Here is a 24,220-nt window from a genome sequence, read left to right on the forward strand (position 1 = left end):
AACTGTATTCCTGGCCAACTTCTGTTAGTTCTGCATTCATGGGGGTCTTTCAAATTCACCCTCTCTTTTATTCCTATGGGAAGCCTAGTAATTCAGTTGGTAAAGAATCTGCCTGCAATGCAGGAGACCCAGGTTTGATCCCTGGGTGAGGAAGATTCCCTGAAGAAGAAAATGGCAACCCACTCCAATATTCCTCCCTGGGAACTCCCATGGACAGAGGAGCCTGGCTGGCTACAGTCCATGGGATTGCAAAGAGTCAGACACGACTGAGCACACATGCATGTATCTGTCTAGGCTTCCTATTAGACCATAGTAAGCTCCTGGAGTATTGGTTTTATGTTTTCTCTCCCCTGGTATGTGGCATGGAATTACACTCAACACAGAGGAAACAGTGAGTGAAGGAAGGAAGGAAATATGACTGTGTTTTTAAAATCTAGAGAAAGATTATGCTATGCACTTATTCTGATCGAGATAGATATACTGCATGTAACATACATGAGGGCATGCTTGGGTGCATGTCTTTGTGGAAGGCAAGTAGGTGAGAGATACTGCAGTTATGGTTGCTGGGGAGAAGGGATAGTTAGGAACTTGGGGAAGGTCGTGTACACACTGCTATATTTAAAATGTATAACCAACAAGAACCTACTGTACAGCACAGGGAACTCTGCTCAATGTTACGTGGCAGCCTGGATGAGAGGGGAATTTGGGGGAAAATGGATGCATGTATATGTAAGGCTGAGCCCCTTTGCTGTCCACCTGACACTACCACAACATTGTTAATTGGTCATACCCCAATAAAAAATGTCTTTGGTTTTGTATTGGGGTATATAAAATAAATAAAAATTAAATTAAAAAAAAAAACAACACTGGACTGTAAAGTCAAGAAGGGTGGTTAAGTTTTAGGTCCTGTTCTCTATGCACTGCTGGAGTGAGATCATGTATGTGGCACTCCCCCACTCCGATCTCACGTTTTGATACATAAGATCCTTTCTGGTCCTTGCAGACTGTCTTCTTATGGGGTCTGTGTCTTGACGCCTCTTTTTCCCACAGGGCAGTGGCCAGTTTGAATACTCCCTTCATGCCGTCAAATCCCAAAGTGTCCACCATGGAGATCATCAAGGCCACCCCCACCCTCAATTACCAGCTCTACTTCCAGGAACCGGTAAGTTCAGGGCCCTGCCAGCCCACCGAGGGTTTTGTTCTTTCTCCTTCCTCCCTCCTTCTCCCTGATGGTCTGATCTGTGTCTGCCCTCTTGAGTTTTCTGTGGCTTCAGTGAGAAAGGTGTTTCACAAGAAGGCTCAGGTGAAGCTGAGCTCAGCTGGTCCTTCCTGAGTGATGGCAATTCTGCATGTGTGTGTGTGTGTATTTGGGGTGTTGATGGAACAGCAGTGTGGTGGATGGGGTTCTCCTGCTTCTCTGAAATGGGGAAGCAGGGGGCTTGAGCATTCGTTTGGAGCCACCTCTTCTTAGTTCTCTGGCTGAGCGGCTGGTGAAACTCACCTCTAGTTGTGAACACCTCCTGGCTTCCTGCCTGGGACCTGATATTTCTGTGTACTGAGGAGTGATGTTTGTAGTTACAGACAGCACTGGAGCCTAAAAGCCCCTCACCAGACCCCCTGCAGATGTCCTTTGAGAGATGTGGGAGGCTTCCAGGTATCACCTGTGTGCCTCAAAGCCTAGGATGCCTTTCAGAGTTGCCTCCCAGGGTTTGGGTGCTGTGTGATGCATGTGGCTGCTTCCCACCTGTCCCTGGATTCCCTGAAGGCAACATCGTCCAGCTGGCCTCCCCCCCTGAAGCTGCCCTCATCTGATCCTTCTCCATTTGTGGGCTCTGCACTCCGATGCCCAGCTATGTCTGGGTAATTCCAGAAAGGATAAAAAATGCTCCCTAACACTCCAAAGAGAGAAGGATGGATCGAGTTTATTAATAAAGATCATGACAGCATCTCACCACATCTATCATCCAGCCTTTGCCTGTCTGCTACTCATGTGTGCGTGTGTGCGCGTGTGCATGTGTGTGTGTGCGCGTGTGCGTGTGTGCGCTTAGTCACTAAGTTGTATCCGACTGTTTGCAACCCTATGGACTGTAGCCTGTCAGGCTCCTCTGTCCATGGAATTTCCCAGGCAAGGAAACTGGAGTCAGTTGCCATTCCCTTCTCCAGGGGATCTTCCTGACCCAAGGATCTAACCCACGTCTCCTGGATCAGGAAGATCCCCTGGAGTTAGAAATGGCAACCCACTCCAGTATCCTTGCCTGGGAAATTCCATGGACAGAGGAGCCTGGCAGACTACAGTCCGTGGGGTTTCAGAGGGGGACACAACTGAACATGCGCACACGCATGCAGTATCCCATTGTGTATTTGGCTCATGCATTCTTCCCTTGATGGACGCTTGGGTTGCAACTCCTGCTGTTTGGGTGCCTATTGGGCCAGGTAGTTCTGTTTGCATCATCACGTGGCCTTCTCTCCCATCTCTTCAGCTGAGCTGGCTCGAGGAGTCTTTCTCAGTGGCCTGAGACCAGATCCTCAACTGGGTCAGGATGCTGACCTTTCCTTATTTGTCTTCAAAGCCCTCACACCTCCTCTTCAGCCACACTCAGAGGGAATTTGGACTTTATCTGTGCATCCTGTGCATCCAAGCAGGGAGGGGAGGGGCAATCCAGGATAAGCTCAAGGTCAGAGTGACCTCAGGGGAGGGGGAACGATGCTTACTAATAGCAGCCATTGTAGAGCAATGATTTTTGTTTCAAAGGTTGTTACAGTCATTGTGGAAAAAATCAGTACCTTTATTGTTCTGTGGTCACTGTTTGGGGCTGGCTTTGTTCTTAAGGACAAAGCTTCTTGGCAGGGAAGTGTTCTATATTCAAATTAGTGATCTGACTACTAGAAGACCAGACTGAGTGAATTCAGCATCTGGGGCTGGTAGGATGGGCCCCAAGCTGGGTCTTAAGGAGAAACCATGGTGGCTGATGAGTCCCTCCAGCCTGTATACTCCCTGCTCAGTGAGGAAATGATCGAGCCCTGTACGCTTCTGTCTCTACACTCAGTTTTCTTATTTGAAAAAGGTGGGTCTGGTTGGATAGTTTTCATCCAGGTGATAGCTTTAAAGATAAGCTGAATTCAGGCCAATAAGTAAAACACAACATAAAGCAAGTCTTTGATTCAGGGGTGGGCACTGGGAGCCCTGGGCTTCCCATGTGGTGCTAGTGGTAAAGAACCTGCCTGCCAGTGCAAGAGATGTAAGAGACTCAGGTTCGAACCCTGGGTCAGGAAGATCCCCTGGAGGAGGGCAAGGCAACGCACTCCAGTATTCTTGCCTGAAGAATCCCATGGACAGAGGAGCCTGGCGGGCTACCATCATAGGGTTGCAAAGAGTCGGACACGACTGAGTAACTCAGCATGCATGCAGACACTGGGAGCCCCTCTTTCCCGCCCTTTACCTACCCTGCACCACCACCACCACCCTCCTATCTCCCTACCACAGCCGCCACCTCTCTCCAGCCTGCAGGTGGCGTCTGTGAGCTCTCAGGGGTCCAGACTCCTGTCCCCAGCCCTCCCACCTCAAGTTCTTCAGAGCACCTCGGGATGTAGCTTAGACAAATGCCACGTTGAGATCCAGCTCTTTGAACTGTTAGCCAACATGTACTGTTCTGTCCTGGGAACTCGCCAAGTCTGGTGGAAACTCAAATCAAAAGCTGTGTTTTTCTTCTCAGGGAAGGGATTAGGACCTTCACCTTTTTGTAGGAGGAAAAGGAGGAGGAGGAGAAGGCAGTGGCAGCTCAGGACAGCAAAGACAAATAGAATCTAGGTGACTTCAGTATGACCTGTTCCATTTGTTTTTAATCTTAAGATTCTGACCCTGGGGACATCTCAGCACGTCCAGTGTGTCCTGGTAACCCTGCCCTCTTCCAACCCCAACACTGCTTCCTCTTTATTTCTCCTTAGCAATGTATTTATATTTTATTTCTTTGGAGAAGATTTCATGGTGCCCAGGGGTGTCCATGTGTGTGTGTGTAAAACCATAGCTATGGGCAAATTTCAAGCACCAAACACACTTTCAGGTGTTTAACCAGCTGAGAAACTAGGGAATAGAGAGAAAGTGTGGGGGAAAATTATAGGTAATTAAGAGAGATTGTTTTGAGATAGAAGGAAGGAACTTTGACATCCACATCCACATTACCATCTACATCCACATTACCCTTGATGTTTAGAATCTTATTAATCCCTGCTGCTGCTGCTGCTGCTGCTAAGTCACTTCAGTCGTGTCCGACTCTTTGTGACCCCATAGACGGCAGCCCCCCAGGTTCCCCCATCCCTGGGATTCTCCAGGCAAGAACACTGGAGTGGGTTGCCATTTCCTTCTCCAATGCATGAAAGTGAAAAGTGAAAGTGAAGTCGCTCAGTTGTATCCAACTCTTCTCGACCCCATGGACTGCAGCCCACCAGGCTCCTCCATCCATGGGATTTTCCAGGCAAGAGTACTGGAGTAGGGTGCCATCGCCTTCTCCGTCTTAATCCCTAGAACACAGTAATTCCTTGAGCTACAGAGACTGCTTGTGGTTTGTTACATCATTTATTCTTTAGGTATTTCATGCTTGCTATCTGAAAAAAAGTACCAAGTTGTCTAAAATAAAAAGTCAGATCCCGCTTCACTTCTGTAGAACTAGCTACTATGAATAGCTTGATGAGTATTTCCCAGATGTTTTAAAACTATGCTTTTAAGTGTACTTAAGCATATTGTTGTTCCCTCTCTCAGTCATGTACGACTCTTTGTGACCCCATGGACTGCAACACTCCAGGCTCCACTGTCCTTCACTCTCTCCTGAAGTTTGCTCAAACTCATGTCCATTGAGTCAGTGATGCCATCCAACCATCTCCTTCTCTATTGCTCCCTTCTCCTCCTGTCCTGAATCTTTCCCAGCATCAGGGTCTTTTCCAGTGGGTCATCTCTTCCCATCAGGTGACCAAAGTATTGGAGCTTCAGTGTCAATCCTTCCAGTGAATATTCAGGGTTGATTTCCTTTAGGATTGACTGGTTTGATCTCCTCGCTGTCCGAGGGACTCTCAAGAGTCTTCTCCATCACCACAGTTCGAAAGCATCAATTCTTTGGCGCTCAGCCTACTTTATGGTCCAACTCTCACATCTGTACTTGACTAGTAGAAAAACTATACAGACCTTTGTTGACAAAGTAATGCCTCTGGTTTTCAGTACATTGTCTGGGTTTGTCCACCATGGAAGTCCCAGAAATGCAAAATTTTATTCGAGTCAAAGTGAGGACTGTAATCCAGAAACAGTCTCTCAGAAAATTCTGAGAACTGTCCTACTGATTAGAGGTCTAGACACAGTTACACTTTTTGAGACAGAGGGCTGTATATTAAATGATGTCTTATCAACAGTTTACACAATCTAGTGAGTCATCGTGGTTCATCGTGGCCCCTTACAAGGTCAAGGTTTTCTTTTAAGGAGTTGTCTTGTTGATGTGAGAAGAATGTTGTTCTTTATGGTTGAGCAGGTATTTCTGCTGATGGGGGTTTGTTCCATGTCTAATGCAGATACACGGTGCACAGTGTCAGGGGAGAGGAGGCTGAAAGTCACAGAAAAAAATTTTATGTCTAAATTATTCTTGTCCTGCCATCAGTTAAGTTCAGTTCAGTCACTCAGTCGTGTCCGACTCTTTGCGACCCCATGAACTGCAGCACACCAGGCCTCCCTATCCATCGCCAACTCCAGGAGTCCACCCAAACCCATGTCCATCGAGTCGGTGATGCCATCCAACCATCTCATCCTCTGTCATCCCCTTCTCCTCCTGCTCTCAATCTTTCCCAGCATCAGAGTCTTTCAAATGAGTCAGCTCTTCGCATCAGGTGGCCAAAGTATTGGCGTTTCAGCTTCAACATCAGTCCTTCCAATGAACACCCAGGACTGACCTCCTTTAGGATGGACTGGGTGGATTTCCTTGCAGTCCAAGGGACTCTCAAGAATCTTCTCCAACACCACAGTTCAAAAGCATCCGTTCTTCAGCACTCAGCTCTCTTTATAGTCCAACTCTCACATCCATACATGACCACTGGAAAAACCATAGCCTTGACTATACAGACCTTTGTTGGCAAAGTAATGTCTCTGCTTTTCAATATGCTGTCCAGGTTGGTCATAACTTTTCTTCCAAGGAGTAAGCATCTTTTAATTTCATAGCTGCAATCACCATCTGCAGTGATTTTGGAGCCCCCAAAAATAAAGTCTGACACTGTTTCCACTGTTTCCCCATCTATTTGCCATGAAGTGATGGGGTCGGATGCCATGATCTTAGTTTTCTGAATGTGGAGCTTTAAGCCAACTTTTTCACTCTCCTCTTTCACTTTTATCAAGAAGCTCTTTAGTTCTTCACTTCCTGCCATAAAATCTGCGTTTTCTTTCACTTTCTTTGGTGAATAGGAGCTTACAGTAGAGGGCAAAAAAATAAAAGCCACAATCCATGTGGTCATTTAGAAGACATTCCCACCAAAGACAATTCTCATGCAATCAAATAACTTTTAACTGTTAGGTAGTTAGAATAGGAAAAAGGAGTCCAAAATGGTGGTGGCTAAAAGACAAAGAAAGGGAAAAGCCCTTGAAAATGGAACAAAAGAAAATCCAAGTCACTTTTAACTATGGAGGTAATAATAACAACAATAATAATCACCATTTATTGGCATCTCTCCTGCGTATACTTTACCAGGCATGATCAGAAACAGGCATTATTTCCTGTTATCCTTATAAAACTCCCATTTTACAGATGAGGAAACTGAGGCTCTGGAAGATTAAGTTACCCAGTTAATAAGGAGAAGTAGTGGGGCTGCCCTGGTGGCTCAGACAGATAAGAATCTGCCTGCAATACAGGAGACCCAAATTCTATCCCTGAATTGGGAAGATCCACTGGAGAAGGGAATGGCAACCCACTCCAGTGTTCTTGCCTGGAGAACTCCACAGACAGAGGAGCCTGGCAGGCTACAGTCCATGGGGTTGCAAACAGTTGGACCCAACTAAGTGATTAGCACTTGCAGTGGGGCTTGAAACCTTGTTTGTTAGATTCCAAAGTTCATCCTTTAATTCTTCTGATCAGGAGCACAAAGGGAGGAGCCCATACAGTGGACTAACAGGAGGCTTGTCATTGGTCTGTGGGACTTAAAAATAGAGTAACACGTTTTATAAATTACAGAGAGCCCGGGAATATCAACAGACCACACCACCAGAGTACAAATGCTCTTATCTCCCCCTCTGGCCCTCACCTTTGTCCTCATCACCCCTGTTGATCTGATATGCTTTCACGTGGGTGGACAGACTTATTTACCTTTGTGTTCTCTTTGATTTTTCTGGTTGACCCTTTTGATATTCATTTGCTCTTTTACGGACTGTTTGAGCTCTGCAGCCTGTCCAGACCTCTGACCCCGTGGAGATTCCTCCACATGCTGAGACATATCCCAAGCTCATGAACACCAAGCTGTTTCCCAGATGAGGGCTGCTCACAATAAATAAGAATGATGGGGCTTCCCTAGTGGCTTAGTGGTAAAGAATCCACTTGCCAATGCAGGAGACACAGGTTCGATCCCTGATCCAGGAAGATCCCACATGCTGCAGAGCAGCTACATGCATGGGCCACAACTACTGACCCAGCACTTTAGAGCCTGGGAGCCACAACTGCTGAACCCACATGCTGCAAGCGTGGAAGCTTGGGCGCCCTAGAGCCTGTGCTCCACACAAGAGAAGCCACCACGATGAGAAGCCTATACACTGCCACAGGAGAGTAGCCTCTGGGGGCTTGTTGCAACTAGAGAAAAGCCTGAGCAGCAATGAAGACCCAGCACAGTCAAAAATAAAATAAATAAATAAGAAAGCAAAGAAACCAATAAAAAGAAAAAAGAAGAAGAAGCAGAATGATGGCCTGCGGTAACATGCGGGGCCTTTATTGAGCACATAAAATGCACTGCCTTCCATGGCTATTTCTGGCCTCGACATTCATCACGTCACTGAAGGCCACGATTGATTCTCCATCGTGATGGAATCTTATGCTTGTCAAAGGATTGTGATTAACATGCCAACATTGCTTTCATCAGAAAACCTCAAACCTCTGACGCAGCGCTGCTTGATGATAAATGTTTCCTTGCCTATAGTGCCGCTCTCTTGTAAATCCAGAGATCTCATGATGTGCAACCCACACAATAAACAAGTGCAGGGTAGCAGGACCTCTTTAAGTGTGCAGGGTCTGAGGGCCACCAGCACACTTTGCCAGCCTGGCTTACAGGACCCTCCTCTTAAAACAGAGCAGGACCCTATTAGGGTCCTTGCCCCAAGCCCACCCATATCATCTGCCAGACTTTTGTCTGTGGAAAACTGTAGTCAGAGAATAAGTTTAATCAGGCAAGAAAGAAACAGTTAAAACAAAGGAAAAGAGTCAGAAGAAACCAAATAACAGTAATGTACTCATTAAGCATAGTTGAGGACCTTTAGTTCTTTCTCAAGGGCTATAGATAATATTCTGAGTCATCTCCTGTTAAGTTGTCTTATAGATACTGAAATCCCAGGTTGAAGATGTTAACTACATGATGACCAAACTATAGCCATGACATAAGCTGCCACAATTCCAAGAACTGAGCTCAAAGAAATGGAAACAAATGGACCCTGGAACTGACTGTACCTAAAACAATCAAGATGATGCTGGTTGGACCACCAATGACCAATTTGAAAGGTGACTGTCAGAGCTGACTGTGCTGTTTCTGCATGTAGTTCCCCCACCTTCTGTCTATAAAAGCTCTTGCCCACTGGTTGCCAGTGGGGGTGGGGGAGTCAGCCTTTGGACAGACATCTGCCACCCTCCCTCTCCAGTTGTCGACATCTGAAATGAAGCATACTTTCCTTTCCACCAACCTGGCCTGTTTATTGGCTTTTGAGCAGCAAGCAGCCAGACCCCACACCCTCCTTTCAGCAACACTCTCTGGGAATGTTACTAGCAGGAGACGAATAAACCTTTTGCCACATCCAGCTTCTGGTCCATCCAGGACCAGTCACAGATGCCCCCCGGAGTGGATGTTTTCCTGCTTTCTCAGGGTGGACCACGGAGAGCGCATGAAAGACCCTGTAGGATCCAGGAAGAGCAGAGTTGTTTTATTGTGATGAGGGAGGTGGGGCTTCAAGGAGAAGGCAGGGTTTGGCACAGGGTTTGATTTGGCCTGGAAATGAACCAAAGAATCAGATATGGATGAAAGACTCCAAGGTACAACTTGAGCTCCCATGTGGCGGGAAGAACTGGGAGCATAAATGATATGCATCCCAGCTCCTTAGCCAAAGACACCTTACTGTCCTGTTCTTGGGGAGACAACCTGGATCCAAATCAAAGGAGTTGGTTTTGACGTTACCATGGCAATTCGAGACCCATGGATGGAACCACCTTTGGCTTCTAGGCCTCCTCCAAACCCTCCTCTTCCCCTCACCACCCTATAGCCCCCAACACTTCATTCCTGCCCCAGTCTATAATAATAAAGCGATTATTATAAGAATTACCTTCTCATTGTAAAAATTTAGAATAAGAGAAAAAAAGGTGATAGCCATAAACCCAGGTGCAGGGTGGGGTGGAGGGGACCACTGTCAGAATCTCATATTTTATTTGAAGCTTTAAAAAAAATGTTTTTCAATATGAAAATTCAAAACCATGCACTTCTGATGAATCTTGGGCTGGATGGGACAGAGGTCATGGGCTTCTTGCTTTGGGTCAGATAGTTTTCTGAGATCTCTGCCGCATCTTTCATTTTGCTTTCTTGATTGTTTTAGGGAGTGGCTGAGGCTGAACTGGAAAAGAACCTGAATCGGACTTTCAAAAGCTTCTTCAGATCAAGTGATGAGGTGAGGAGTGCGGGGCATGGGGTGGGTTTTTAGCAGAAAGTGGGAGCTGCAGGGGTGCAGGTCCCCAGATGCCTCCCGCGGGAGGACGCGGGGATGGGAGGATGGGGGTGTAAGGGTCTGGCAGTTAGCAACTGGCCTTCTTTTCTTTGACTTCTGTGGTCAGGGTGATTGGGGTCCTCACTCCCACTGGTCCCTTCATTATAATGGGGAAAGGTCTGGTCCTGACTGAAACACACCAGGAAGGCTTTGAAACATATGTATATATAGATGAGATCGTTGGATGGCATCACCGACTCGATGGACATGAGTTTGAGCAAGCTCCAGGAGCTGGTCAAACAGGGTTGGTCAGACAGGGAAGCCTAGTGTGCTACAGTCCACAGGGTCACAAAGAGTTGGACACGACTGAGTAACTGAAGTGAACTGATCATAATGGTGACAGTTAAGAAATTATTACCATTATCATTTTCATATGCACGATTGCTTATGAAGGTACAGAATGAGTTGATGCTTCTAACTCTTTTCTGGAACAACGCAAGAGCCCAGACTGCTTTATCGTGGTAATCCCACTGTCTCGTCTTATGTGTTAGGAGTCACTGTTGCTTTGCCTGGTCAGTGCCTGCTCAGATGTCCCGATTTTTGCCAGTTTCTTTGCTGAGCACTTCTGGCACCTCACTCTTTGATATTCAGTTCAATTTCTTTCTTCCTGAAGTACCTTCTTTTGTAGTTTTTTCAATAAGTTTGTTAGGAATAAACTCATCATCTTTTGGCCTAGAAAATATCTTTATTTTGCTCTTAGGCCTGAGGAACAGTTTATCAGAGCATTCTAGGTTGACAATTATTTTCTTCTAGAAACTTCTATCACTGATTGTAAGAAATCGGTCTCAAGTCTACCTTCTGTGTATTATTTGTCTTTTAGTCATGTCTGATCCACAGTTTAACCCATCTTTGAGGTTTTAATTTCAATGAACAGTTTTTTTGGGTTTTTTTTGAAAGTTGTATTTGATTATTTTTCAAAGCATTCAGATCTCTGTCCATAGAGTCTTGGTTCTAGTCTTGTTGTTCAGTTCCTTCTTCTGTCTTAGTCTGACTCCATGTGACCCCATGGTCTGTCCATGGAATTCTCCAGGCAAGAATACTGGAGAGGGTTGCCATTCCCTTCTCCAGGGGATCTTCCCCACCCAGGTATTGAACCTGGGTCTCCTGCACTACAGGCAAATTCTTTACCATCTGAGCCACCAGGGAAGCCACATTAATCATTTTAAGCATACTCATTTTTTATTCTCTCTCTGTTCAGGTTCTATTAGTATTCTTGAAGAGTCTTGTTTACTGTTTGCTTTGCTTGCTTTCTCTTGCAGTGGGGCCTTATTAGTTCCATAATTTTGGTTTGCGAACTCATCTTCAGTAGCACTTAATCTGCTCCAACCTGCTTCAGATGACATGGAGGAAATGCCCTTCCTGGGTGGTCCAGCATTTATTGCTCCTGCCAGGCCTCCTGGTAGAATTTACCAGCCCAAGCTCCCTTTTGCTACTGTTGTGTTTTACATCACTTACTGGGGCTTTCCAGACCTCACAGTGTGGATTCAAACTCAAATACATGCAAAGGCAGACTTGCAGCTGTGAATTCCTAGGGATGTGTTTTTAGCATCTTCTTAGTATCAAACTGAATAGACAGCTCCCTTGATTTCTCTCTATCATGGTGGGTGGGTTTTTCCTGCTGCTGCTGCTAAGTTGCTTCAGTTGTAACCAACTCTGTGCGACCCCAGGCTCCTCTGACCACAGGATTCTCTAGGCAAGAATACTGGAGTGGGTTACCATTTCCTTCTCCAGGGTTTTTCCTAGTCCACCCTTTAACTGATGACCCCAGATTAACTCTGTGGATGGCAGGGACAATCTCATTTTTAACTTCCCATCTGCCATAGACCTAAGGCCTAATCTCTTGTTCCTATTGGTTGGTACACCCAGGTTTTTATGTTACCAAGACCTGCAAGCACCCAGGAGCAGCTGTAACCTGGAGCTTGCTGGGAGCTATCTCTACTCTGACCACTCAGGACCCGCCTAGCAATCCTGGGCATTTAGAATATTTGTATGGTCTGCTGGCACTCACAGGGCTTTTAGATGCCCTGTTCATACATATTTCCTTTGCTTGACCCATGACGTTTTTTCTAACTTTTCTCCCTCCAGATTTTCATCACCGTGAGCAGAGCCTGTGAAATGGGTAAGAGGCATTCTCAGGAGGGAAGGGAGACAGGAGGGGCCATGGCAGGAACCAGATGAACGTTTAATGATTGTTTCTCCATCTGCCAGCTGTGGGCAGAAGCAGTCACCTGCCAGCCTGAACTCTGACATGCTTAACATAGAACCTCTGCTGGTGAATCACATTTACCCTGACCCAGGGTGACCATGAGGCCCCAGCTTCCCTTTACCCACAGAGTTTTACAGCCAAGAGCTTGGAGAACTCTCAGAGCTTGTCAAAGCATCCTCTACTGATTAGGATAGAGACCCAAGATAGAACCTGACCTATGCATGGTCACCTGGTCCAGGTAAGAAGAAAATCAGGCCAGACTCCAGCCAGGTCACTTCTGTCACAATTCCCTGGCCTCCCCTCCATCAAGCTCTGTTCCAATAGCCGCTGTTCTCTCTCCCAGTTTGGAAATAAGCAAGGAGCCAGAGCCAGAAGCAGACCAAGTGCTCATCCCCTCAGCTCCTGGATCCAGCACTGTTTCCAGAGAACCTTGCTTGGCCCCAAGCCTGTGACTTTGCCATGATTCCCTTGTATTTTGTGTTAATAATGATGATGGCTACCACTTGTTTGAGCACCTACTCTGTGCATCAGACACTGGGCTAGCCCTTTTTAGATATATTGTTTATCATCCTCATGACATCCCTGAAAACTCTCACTATTATCTCTGTTCTATAGATGAGAAAAATGAGTCTTACTAGAGTGCCAGAGTTTGTCCAAAGTGGCCAGGCTGGGGTTAAACTCCTGTCACTGGTCAGGAACACCTCTCCCTTCACCCCTTTACTCATTCACATGGTCACTGATTCATTCCTTCATTCCTCAAACATTTAAAGTGTACGCTTGGTGTAAAAGCAGGAGCAGGTATCCAAACCCATGGGAAAGCGTCATTGCCCTCAGGGAGTCCCAGTCTGTTTTTTAAAAGTTATTTATTTTTAACTGGAGGATGATTGCTTTACAATACTGTGTTGACTTCTACCATATAGTCTCTTAAGGAGGCAAAGAGCACCCTAATAAGACAAGGAGAGGTGGTGGAGGGTCTCAAGAGACACCAAGGTGTTGTAACTCAGACATCTCACCCCGGGGAGGGGCTGGTGGTGAAGAACAATGGAAAGGGGATGGTGGAGAAGAAACAAGTGGCTTTTTGCAGGAGGACTCCTTGTGAACACCCCAGAGGAGCCCACCCTCAGCAAGATGGTCACTGAGGAGGACATCCAGTTCTATGTGCAGGAGTTCAAGAAGTCTGGTTTCAGGTAAAGAGGACAGCGCTCCGAACACAGGAGAGAGAAGGTGGGCAGAGAGCTTCTTCTGCTCACACGGTGCAGGGCGAAGCCCAGAGATCCTCCAGCTCATCAGCCCCCTTGAATGTCTGGCTAGCCTCTGCTTGAATGCTTCCAGTGTCAGGAGGCTCTTTACTGACGACACTCAGCCTGCTCTAGTTTGGAGAGTTTGGTTTGTTCTCCCTTATGCTTAGGAGTCCCTTCAGAGCACACGTTTTTAGCTTTTTTTCAGCCGTGATCTCAGTGAGGATCAGAAGACAGTTCTGAGTTCTTACTTCAAAAGAACACAAAAACCCACGTAAACTCAAAACTGCATACATATTTCTGAAGTGGGTAGCAATTTAGGAGCCTCAGACTGGGGCATAGATGTGCTATAGAAAGCAGCGTAGAAGGCAATCTGCTCCAGCCCCTCCTCTCACAGGAGGGAAACTTAGAAGCCCCGAAGTATTAGAAGCCCACTCCAGGACTCTTGCCCGGAAAATCCTCTGGACAGAGGAGCCTGGCAGACTATGGTCCATGGGGTCTCAAAGAGCCGCACACAATTGAGCACACCACCCACACACACTTGGGGCTTCCCTGGTGGCTTAGTGGTAAGGAATCTGCCTGCAATGCAGGAGACTCAGGAGACATGGGTTTGATCCCTGGGTCAGGAAAATACCCTGGAGGAGGGCATGGTGACCTACTCCAGTCTTCTTGCTGGGAGAATCCCGTGGACAGAGGAGCCTGGCTACCGTCCATGGAGACAACTGAAACGTGCATGCTGAAAGGACATGTGGCTTGTCTAGGGTCTTTCCAGGCCTCGTTTACACTGGAGAAGTCTCAAGGGCCCAACAGCACCAACCCCTACTGTGCCTGAGGACTGGGAGAATGTTCCAGGCACAGCCCTGGGGCCACCCTGCTAGTCCAGTGGAGACGCCTCAGCAGCACTCACTGGTGTCCCATTAGGAGGAAGCATCTCCTCGTATCCCTTTTCTGTGGGTTTCCTGGGGCAGGGGGAGTGGCTCTGGCTGGTGAGGCCACTAAACCAAGTTCCCCACCCTCTTCTGAGACAGCCCTGGGAGGAAGTGGAGAGTCCTGTGGGGCTGGCTTCTCTGTGTCCCCTAATGCTGGTTTCAGAGAGTGTCAGCTCCCAGTCCAGGGCCATGCCTGCACCAGGCTGTGCTCCACAAAGCCTGGCAGGCATATAGGGCACCAGGGCGTGACTCCCGGGCTGTGTTCTCGACCCCCTGCCAGAATCTTGGCTCTTCCTGGGAAGACTGGCTCTACGCCAAGCTGGTTGCTGGTGGGGTCTGTAACACAAACATCTACTAAAAGCTTTCCTCTTTTTATTTCCCAATCTGCCCCCCCAGGGGGCCTCTAAACTGGTACCGAAACATAGACAAGAACTGGGAGTGGGGCTTCAAAGGCTCAGGGAGGAAGGTGAGTCCCATGCTGTTCTCTCCCAAGTCACCCTCGGGGCATCCATGGACCCCACTTAGCTGGTCAGAGTTAGGGGTGGACAGACTGCCAGCTGCTCTGGGAAGCACCTCCACTGCAGGCTTTCCTCTTGGGACCTCTGTGCGGCTGCTTCTCTTGGAATGGCAGAGGGTGGGGCGGAGGGGACAGGGGTCTGCCAGGTGACTGCACCCAGGTCTCCCGGTGGTGTCCCAGCTCAGGGTGCACGTGGTCCAGGGCAACCCCCAGAAATCACAAGGTTGAAGCCCCCAGCTCACAGAAGGAGCATCACGTGCTTTCTGAGAGACAAGAGAGATAGGGCTTTAACCCCTGGGTGTGTCACCTTGACCAAGTCAGTCTGAGTCTCAGTTTCCTCATTTGTCAAGCAGAAGACAGGTTTCCAATCTCCAGGTCAGCAAACGGAGTAATGGGGTCCCAGGTTTACACTCAGAGCATTAAAAATCTAAGGGAAATTGCATTTTCACCTTCCCCCGCTCATTCGGTAACCCCAGCCATCTCCTTGATTCAGTTGAAAATGAACATCCTCCATGTGCCAGGAACTGTACTAGACTTTGGGGCACCAGACGAATAAAACAAGGGCGGTCCCAACCTCTCGGGATCAGGTATTCAGTCCGGAGAACATGAAACATAGTAGTTAAGAGCAGGTGGGGCAGGGATTTGCCTGGTGTTCCAGTGGCTGACTCCATGCTCCCAATGCAGGCACCCAGGTTTGATCCCTGGCTAGGGAACTAGATCCCACATGCTGCAGCTACGAGTTCACATGTCACAACTAAATATCTGGGCTTCCCTGGTTTGTCAGATGGTAAAGAATCTGCCTGCAACACAGGAGACCTGGGTTCTATCCCTGGGTCTGGAAGATCCCCTGGAGGAGCATGGCAACCCGCCATGCTTGCCTGGAGAATCCCATGAACAGAGGAGCTTACCAGTTTGCTGTTCATGGGGCTGCAGAAAGTCAGACTCGACTGAGCACACATAACTAAAGATCCCGTGTACTGCGACTAAGACCTGACAGCCAAATAAATAAAATTTAAAAAAAGAAAAAAGAACAGGATGGGCAGAAACTGCCTTGTAATCCCTGTGTGACCTTGGGCAAGGCACTTAACCACACTGTTCTCTGTGGCTGCTTAAGATGGAAATGGCAAGAGTGGTGCCTTCCTCAGGATCTGTGTAAGGATACAGTGGGTTGATGCATATGAAATGCTGAGCTAGAACAATGCTTGATACATAGTAGTGGCTTAATTAATGCTCTTGAGCCAATCATCACTCTACTCTGTGATGGACAAAACCCCAGTGTGATCAGTAGATTCTCTCATAGCATGAGGGATGAAGATGAGGTCTTTTGGGAGGTGAAGCCCAGGGATCTGAGGTTGGGGACCCCTTCTTCTGAGGTTTCCTTCCAGCTCTTCTCTCCCACCTCCTTCTACACCTCTACTATGCCTTCACATTTTCCCTTGGAGCACTGTGGAGGGCGTCCCTCCACACCCCCCACAGCAGCCTCAGGATTCATTTCAGCCACAAAGCCACCCCTGGCTCTTCACTCCTCAGAGGAGGGGGAGCAGTGAGAAGCACACAGCTCTGCATTGTAGGTAAAAAAAAATAGTGCAAATTCCTTAATCAGAGACAATGAACGGTGTCTGGAAGTTGTAATGGTGGCATAAGAACAAGAATAAAGAGGGGCTCTCTTGATCTGGCAGTGCCCCGTTTATCAGTGGACAAAAGTGAAGTCATTTTGCTGCCTCAAATGTCATGCTGGTCACCATGTTGGCTGCCCTTCTAAAGCATCTGTTCAATTCAAAGAATATTGATCTCCATCCATCCGAGGGCATCTTCCTCCTTCCTGGTGCCATTTGATTGGTTCCAGAAATATCAGTCCCTGGAGCAGACCACATGCATGTGTTACACACACATACACGGAACCTGAGTGGTCACTACATGCCCAAATCCATCCATATTGAGAAAAACACAGTCTTTTCCTTCTCTGTGTCTCTTTTACTTTCACACAAAACACTATCTTCTTTTTAAAAACAAACTTAATAATTTATTTATTTATTTGACTGGACCAGGTCTTAGGTGCGACATGTGGGGTCTAGTTCCCCAATCAGGGATCGAACCCAAGCCCTCTGTATTGGAAGCAGAGAGTTTTATCCACTTGACTGCCCGGGAAGTCCCCAAAACACTTTCTTTCTGACACTTATTACCACCAAATGTGTGGAGGTTTTTCCCCACACCAAGCAGTTCTCTGCCACACGAGCTGGGTGGCCTACAATTTAACTTATTCTGACACCATCTACCTGGAGAGGGTATCAGAGCTCACAGGTTAAGGGCTCAGTCTGACAAGACTGACCCCTCGACTTCAGATGCCAACCCCACATTGAAGTCGTCACCTGTGCTTCCAACTGATTGGCTATAAATTGGAGGGTCTCAGAACCCCACCCCCCGAATCCGCTAACTTGTTACAGTGCTCACAGAACTCAGGGAAGCACTTTTGTTTACCCGTTTATAAAGTGTTATTCGGGCTTTCCTGGTGGCTCAGTCGGGAAAGAATCTGCCTGCAATGCAGGAGGCCCAGGTTCGATCCCTGGGTTGGGAAGATCCCCTGGAGAACCCTAACCCTAACCAGTTTATAAAAGAATTTAATAAAGGACACAGATGAACAGCCAGATGAAGGGAGGCACAGGGCAAGATCTGGGAGGTTCCCGAGCACAGGAGCCTCTGTCTTCCTGGAGTTGTGGCATGTTACCCTTTCAGTGTGGATTTGACCAGCCTAGAAAGTCTCTGAACTCCATGCTCCTGGAGTTGGGTGGATGTTCATGGAGACTTCCTCATGTAGGCGCGATCAATTATTAACTCCACTTCCAGCCCTTCCTCCCTCCCTCCCCTTCCAGGCATTGTGGGGAAGCGGGAGGTGGCTGAAAATCCCAAGCTTCTAATCCTGGCTTTGTCTTTCTGGTGATGAGCCCCCACCCAGGAACCCACCCAGAGTCACCTCATTAGAACAAAAGATGCTCTGAGAACTCTTACTACTTAGGAATTTACAAGGACTTCAGGAGCTCTGTGTCAGGCACCAGGGGCAGAGACCGAGATATATTAATACATTTTCTAATCTCTTACATAGTCATTGTAGATCTTCAATAATAGTGGTGCCTCCTTTGCACAAAGCATGTGGTGAAAACAAAGCCAGACCACAGTAGTGCTGTGAGGGGTCTTTTGGGGGGAGTTAAGAGAGGCTCAGTAGTAAAGAACCCGCCTGCCAATGCAGGAGACTCAGGTTCCATCCCTGGGTTGGGAAGATCCCTGGGAGGAGGGCATGACAACCCACTCCAGTTTTTTTGCCTGGAGAATCCCATGTACAGAGGAGCCTGGCTGGCTACAGTCCATGGGGTCACAAAATAATCAGACATGACTTGGCGACTAAACAAGTGGAGGAAGCTACAGGGCATGAAAATAACATTTCCTTTCCCAGGTGATGGGGGAGCCCAAGCGTGGAGATCGCTTCTACTTCCTGTTAATCTCTCCCCAGATCCTGATTCCGGCCCTGATGGTCACCGCGGAGAAGGACTTTGTGCTCACTCCTGAGATGTCCAAGCATATGGAGGACTGGGTAAGGGAACAGTCCTGCTCGGGGTCATCGGGGCTTCCTGGCAGAGGTCTCAGGTGTCCCAGAGGATGCAGAGTGGGATGTTCAGGGAAACCACTTGCTTAATAAGGCCTTCCTCCACAGTGAGATAGTCACCTTTGGGGTAGCGATTAAGACCTCCTTTCCACCACCCTGCTGCAGTCTCTCATCACTCACTCACTCTTTCATCTCATGGGCTTTTACAGTGCACTGAGACGCATTGGGATAGTGCTAGGTACCAGGGAGGTAAAGATGAAGAAGGTACAGAGCCCGCCATGCAGGAGCTCATGGCCAGCAGTTAATGCGGTACCCAAGAGGCTTGGGAGGATGGGGGCACAGCTGGGAGCAGGGGCTTCACAGAAATGCTGACCACCACTTCTGGGCTTGAGGAACTCTTAAGACTTGCCTGGCAGAGAGAGAATGGGAGAGGAGATGGGGTGTTGAGAGGTGAGTGTAGATGAAAGAGCTCAGAGCATGGCAGGAACCCGATAGGCATCAGGGTTTCCCTGAGCCTGCTAGGAGCTGCTGAGCTGCATGGACCTAAGTGCATGGGGCCCACTGAAGTGGAATTGTTGTTGTTCAGTCGCTAAGTGGTGTCCAACTCTTTGTGACCTCATGGACTGCCACATGTCAGGCTTACCTATCACCACCTCCAGGAGTTTGTTCAAACTCATGTCCATTGAGTCTGTGATGCCATCCAACCATCTCATCCTCTGTCATCCCCTTCTCCTGCCTTCAATCTTTCCCAGCATCAGGGTCTTTTCCAATCTCTCCCAGCATCTAGTTTTTCACATGGAGAAGGCAATGGCACCCCACTCCAGTGTTCTTGCCTGGAGAATCCCAGGGACGGGGGAGCCTAGTGGGCTGCAGTCTATGGGGTCGCACAGAGTCGGACACGACTGAAGCAACTTAGCAGCAGCAGCAGCAGTTTATCACATCAGGTGGCCAAGGTATTGGAGCTTCAGCTTAAGCACCAGTCCTTTCAATGAATATTCAGGGTTGATTTCTGGGGATTGACTGGTTTGATCTCTTTGCTGTCCAAGAGACTCTCAAGAGTCAAACCTGTGATTTGGAAGTGTTCTCTGCCAAAAGCTTGGAGGTTGGTGGGAACTGGGAGGTCTTGAGTGGGGTCACCATGACTGCTCAAGTATCGGGGCTGGATACTGAGAGCATTCGCCTGCACTTGGCTGTGGCTTTGTTAGCATCGTCTCATGCGACAGAGAGACTGTGTTTCAAGGGCTGCTGCAAGGGACGCCCTTTGTGGACTGTGGAACCAGTCAAGAAAGGGCTGTGACCTACTTTGGGGGTTCAGGTGCCAAAGAGAGGTGGAACAGCCCTGCATGCAGACCACCAGGGAGGAGGGAGGCAGCCTGGGGAGGGGACAAGATCATGGCTGCAGGGCAAGAGTCAACCAAGCTTGACTTGGCCTTTTCAGGCTGCGAATGGACCAAGTCCTAATGGTTCTAAAGGGAGGCAATCTGTTGTGATGAGTATGGGTCAGCCTGAATTTGAGTCTTAGCTCAGCCACTTTCTGTGTGGCTTTGGGCCAGTCACCTAGCTTCTTTTCTGAGCCTTCAAGTTACCCAAAGGATCATGGTCAAGGTGAAATGATGCTGTGCGTTTAGAGCACCTAACACATAGTAGGAGCTTGAGCAGTGGTCATTCCTTTTGTAAATAATGTGGGGTTTTCAGCAGGGTGGCCTGTGGGGAGCAGAAAACTTGCCTTCCGCCATTTACTTTTCTGGGTGGGATTTTCTTCCAGATTCCCCACCTGAAAAGGGGACACATTAAGGATTGTGGACACTGGACACAGATGGAGAAGTAAGGAAATGGGGGTCCCTGGGTGGGGGACATCAGGGCTCCCTGCTCACCTCCAATAAGCTGCTCGCTTTGTCACCCCTACCTGCCCACGAGCCAGGTGAGTGGGTGGAGACAAATGGGAATCGCCTTCTGTTCCCTTTCCAGGCCCACCGAGTTGAATAGGATCCTCATTGAGTGGCTGGAGACTGACGCCCGGGACCTGCCAGTGGTCTCAAAGCTTTAGGGTGTGATGTGTCAGCTGCCAGCAGGCGTTCTGACCTCTTCATCTGCTGGGGCACTGCTCTGGTACCCACATGAAGCTTTACATGTGTCTCTCAGAACCAGCAGCATCATTCCGAAGGGGTTTGCAGCCAAGAATGCTTTTTTTTTCAATGAAATGAGTCAAGTCTGACCTAATTGTAGACATGGGAAAAATCACATGTGATTAATTCTCTGGGTACAAAGGCATCAATTTGTCTCTAAGGGTGGTTAGTGTTCTGTGGAGGACAGAATGAGATGATCAGGGGGTGATTTCTCTTTAATGGATCAATTCACTATTTTGATTATGCAGAATCAGCAATTGAGACGCTTTTCAGCAGAGATGAGAGCTCCTTTATTCAATAAAGCAAAGGCAATGATGATACTGCTGTTTTCATTCTTGGGAGGAAGGCAGGGTAACTGTGAATCCAGTTCCCTCTGCTCTTGTGTCTGCAAGACTCTGCATGGCCTAGAACAACGCTGTCGGGTCAAACTTTCTGATGTTATAAAAATAATCTGTGCTGTCGGATAGAGGGGCCACCAGCCAGCCACACTTAGCCTTTCACCCTGTCTCCCTGCTCCCCTGGCATGGTGTCCTCAGTAACTTATGCTCACCTCCCTCGCTGCTCTTCCTGCAGGGAAGTCTTGTGGACAAGGTGGTGTCACCAGGCTGAATTCTGATAAATATAAATTAACTAGGGAAAAAAATGGCATGTGTATCTAGGTATATGTAGAAAGCAAGGGGTAGGTTAGAAATGTTAGCAGCTATCATTCTTCTTTTTAAAAAAAATATTTATTTTTATTTATTTGGCTATGCCTGATCTTAGTTGTGGCACACGGGATCTTTAGTTGCAGCATATGAGCTCTTTGTTGTGGCATATGGGATCTAGCTTCCTGACCATGGATTGAACCCAGGCCCCCTGCCTTGGGAGCATGAAGTCTTAGCCACTGGACCACCAGGGAAGTCCCAGAAGCTCATTTTTAAGTACTTCTGTGTGCCTGGAGCCCCATACAGACAATCTCTTATTCTTCCCATTTAGCAGATTAGGAAAACTGAGGGTCGGATAACTTGCCCAAAGTCACTTGGCTACTGTGGGACAGAGCCTAGATTCAGACACATGGTATCTGGTTCTTCAAGCAGAGCTCCTTCCAGCAAAAGCTCTTCTCTTTTCTAAATCTGGAGTCAAACTACCCAGATCAAATTCTGCTGGGCCACCGATGACAGTGTGACCTCAAGAAAGGGCTTCCTCTGCCTCAGCTTCCTCTGTTAAAAAAAAGGACATTAATAGCACTAAACTCTTAGTGGTTGTGTTGTGGAATGTGGAGTCACAAAACACATCTCGGAGGACACTCAAGACAGCGGAGTACAGTTTGTTACTCCAGCGAGTCCAAGGGCAATCAGTTTCCCAACAAGGACCCTGATGTTTCTGAGAGACTTAGTTTTATACCTCTAGCTAAATGACTGGTTACATGTTAGCAACCTCTTTGATGTGTATGATTGAGCTTTACAACAAGCAGGTGCTAGGAGAACAAACAATTAAGGTTAAAGGGTGGGAACAATGATTATACATTGGGGGGGGGGGGTCGGTCTCCATGGTTAATCTAACAGGAGCAACCAGACTTCAACTACAATCTCCATTTGCCATCTATAGGGAGGGAAGGAAACCTGTTTTTTGTTAGCAATGGTTTCCTCATTCTTGAGCAGAATTCAGGCCCAGTTCACATCCTTTCTTTAAGATGTATTACAGGCTTTAAGATGGAGTCTCTCCTGCTTTCTTCATAGTGACCCCAACAGTTGTATTAAATGACTGAATACATGCAGGACCCCTGGAGCAGTGCCTGGCACAGAGAAAGTGTTCCAAGCATTAACTGTAAGTTTTCAGTTTTTAATTCTTAAAGAGATGGGAATACCTTACTACCTTACCTGCCTCCTGAGAAATCTGTATGCAGGTCAAGAAGCAACAGTTAGAACCAGACATGGAACAATGGACTGGTTCAAAATTGGGAAAGGAGTATGTCAAGGCTGTATATTGTCACCTTGCTTATTTAGCTTATGTGCAGAGTACATCATGCTGGGTTGGATGAAGCACAAACTGGAATCAAGATTTCCGGGAGAAGTATCAATAACCTCAGGTATGCAGATAACACCACCCTTATGGCAGAAAGCGAACAGGAACTAAAGAGCCTCTTGATGAAAGTTAAAAAGGAGAGTGGAAAGGCTGGCTTAAAACTCAGCATTCAGAAAACTAAGATCATGGTGTCCGGTCCCATCACTCTATGGCATATAGATGGGGAAACAATGGAAACAGTGACAGACTTTATTTTCTTGGGCTCCAAAATCACTGCAGATGGTGACTGCAGCCATAAAATTAAAAGACACTTGCTCCTTGGAATAAAAGCCATGACAAACCTAGAGAGCATATTAAAAAACAGAGGCAATACTTTACTGACAAAGGTCCATATAGTCAAAGCTATGGTTTTTCCAGTAGTCATGTATGGATGTGAGAGTTGGACTGTAAAGAAAGCTGAGCCCTCAAGAATTGATGCTTTTGAACTGTGGTGTTGGAGAAGACTCTTAAGAGTCCCTTGGACAGCAAGGAGATCCAACCAGTCCATCCAAAAGGAAAGCAATCCTTAATATTCATTGGAAGGACTGATGCTGTAGCTGAAGCTCCAGTACTTTGGCCACCTGATACAAAGAGCTGACTCATTAGAAAAGACACTGATGCTGAAAAAGATTGAAGGCAGGAGGAAAAGGGGATGACAGAGGATGAAATATTTGGATGGCATCACCGACTCAACGGACATGAATGTGAGCAAGCTCTGGGAGTTGATGAAGGACAGGGACGCCTGGGGTGCTGCAGTCCATGGGGTCGCAAAGAGTCTGACATGACTGAGCCACTGAACTGAACTTTCCAGTTTATCCCAGGACAAGGTTTCACTGAGGACTTTAAACTCCCAACCACTCCACCACCAGCTCCTCTCTTTTGGATCTGAGAATTAAAGGACTCATTTCAAATGTAAATGTGTGCCCCAGGGGGATGACTACAAAATCCAGATAACATTATTTCACTAACTGTGTCCAGGCTTATTTGTCAGGGAGCAGTTGCTAGAAGAAAGTGAAAGTGAAGTCGCTCAGTCATGTCCGACTCTTTGCCACCCCATAGCCCACCAGGCTCCTGCATCCATGGAATTTTCCAGGCAAGAGTACTGGAGTGGGTTGCCATTTCCTTCTCCAGGGGATCTTCCCGACTCAGGGATCAAACCCAGGGCTCCAGCATTGCAGGCAGACACTTTACCGTCTGAGCCACCAGGGAAGCCCAGTCGCTGGAAAGAAAAATCTTAAAACATCTTTCATCAGAAAAAACACAAGTAGGCGAACCTCTTCAACCAGTTTGCGTTTCCAGAATTCTACGCAGAAATCTCCGTAAACTATTCAAAACGTTCAGAAATTCTCTTTTGGCAAATAAGGGCCAGATGAATCAAGTCCATAGCACTGCAACACAAATATCACCAGTCATACAAGACTGCAGGTCATTTAAAAAAAAAATTGCTTCATCGGGAAAAAGTGTTTAGGTCATTCCCAAAAATACTTTTCAGAGGCCATGTTAAGTACAACTTGTTTGATGTATGTTCAAACTGCTTTGATTTTTTAAAAATGTTATTTTTATTTCAGACTGCTGCTACTGCTAAGTCGCTTC

General features: G+C 47.4%; 1 protein-coding gene across 2 annotated transcripts in view; it reads left to right on the forward strand.

Moving 5' to 3' along the window:
• EPHX2 (epoxide hydrolase 2) overlaps positions 1-20,900 on the forward strand; it is a 63,033-nt gene extending 42,133 nt beyond the window's left edge. For both annotated transcript variants that reach the window (XM_055578793.1, XM_055578794.1), the window contains 8 exons: positions 1,051-1,162; positions 9,803-9,874; positions 12,056-12,089; positions 13,261-13,363; positions 14,740-14,809; positions 18,366-18,446; positions 20,224-20,282; positions 20,427-20,900. In XM_055578793.1, the coding sequence (XP_055434768.1) occupies positions 1,051-1,162; positions 9,803-9,874; positions 12,056-12,089; positions 13,261-13,363; positions 14,740-14,809; positions 18,366-18,446; positions 20,224-20,282; positions 20,427-20,505 (610 nt within the window). In that variant the 3' untranslated portion in view covers positions 20,506-20,900. The remainder of the gene's footprint in view (positions 1-1,050; positions 1,163-9,802; positions 9,875-12,055; positions 12,090-13,260; positions 13,364-14,739; positions 14,810-18,365; positions 18,447-20,223; positions 20,283-20,426) is intronic.
• The last annotated feature ends 3,320 nt before the right edge of the window (positions 20,901-24,220 follow it).

Source organism: Bubalus kerabau, chromosome 4 (assembly GCF_029407905.1).
Source record: "Bubalus kerabau isolate K-KA32 ecotype Philippines breed swamp buffalo chromosome 4, PCC_UOA_SB_1v2, whole genome shotgun sequence".
NCBI lineage: Eukaryota > Metazoa > Chordata > Mammalia > Artiodactyla > Bovidae > Bubalus > Bubalus kerabau.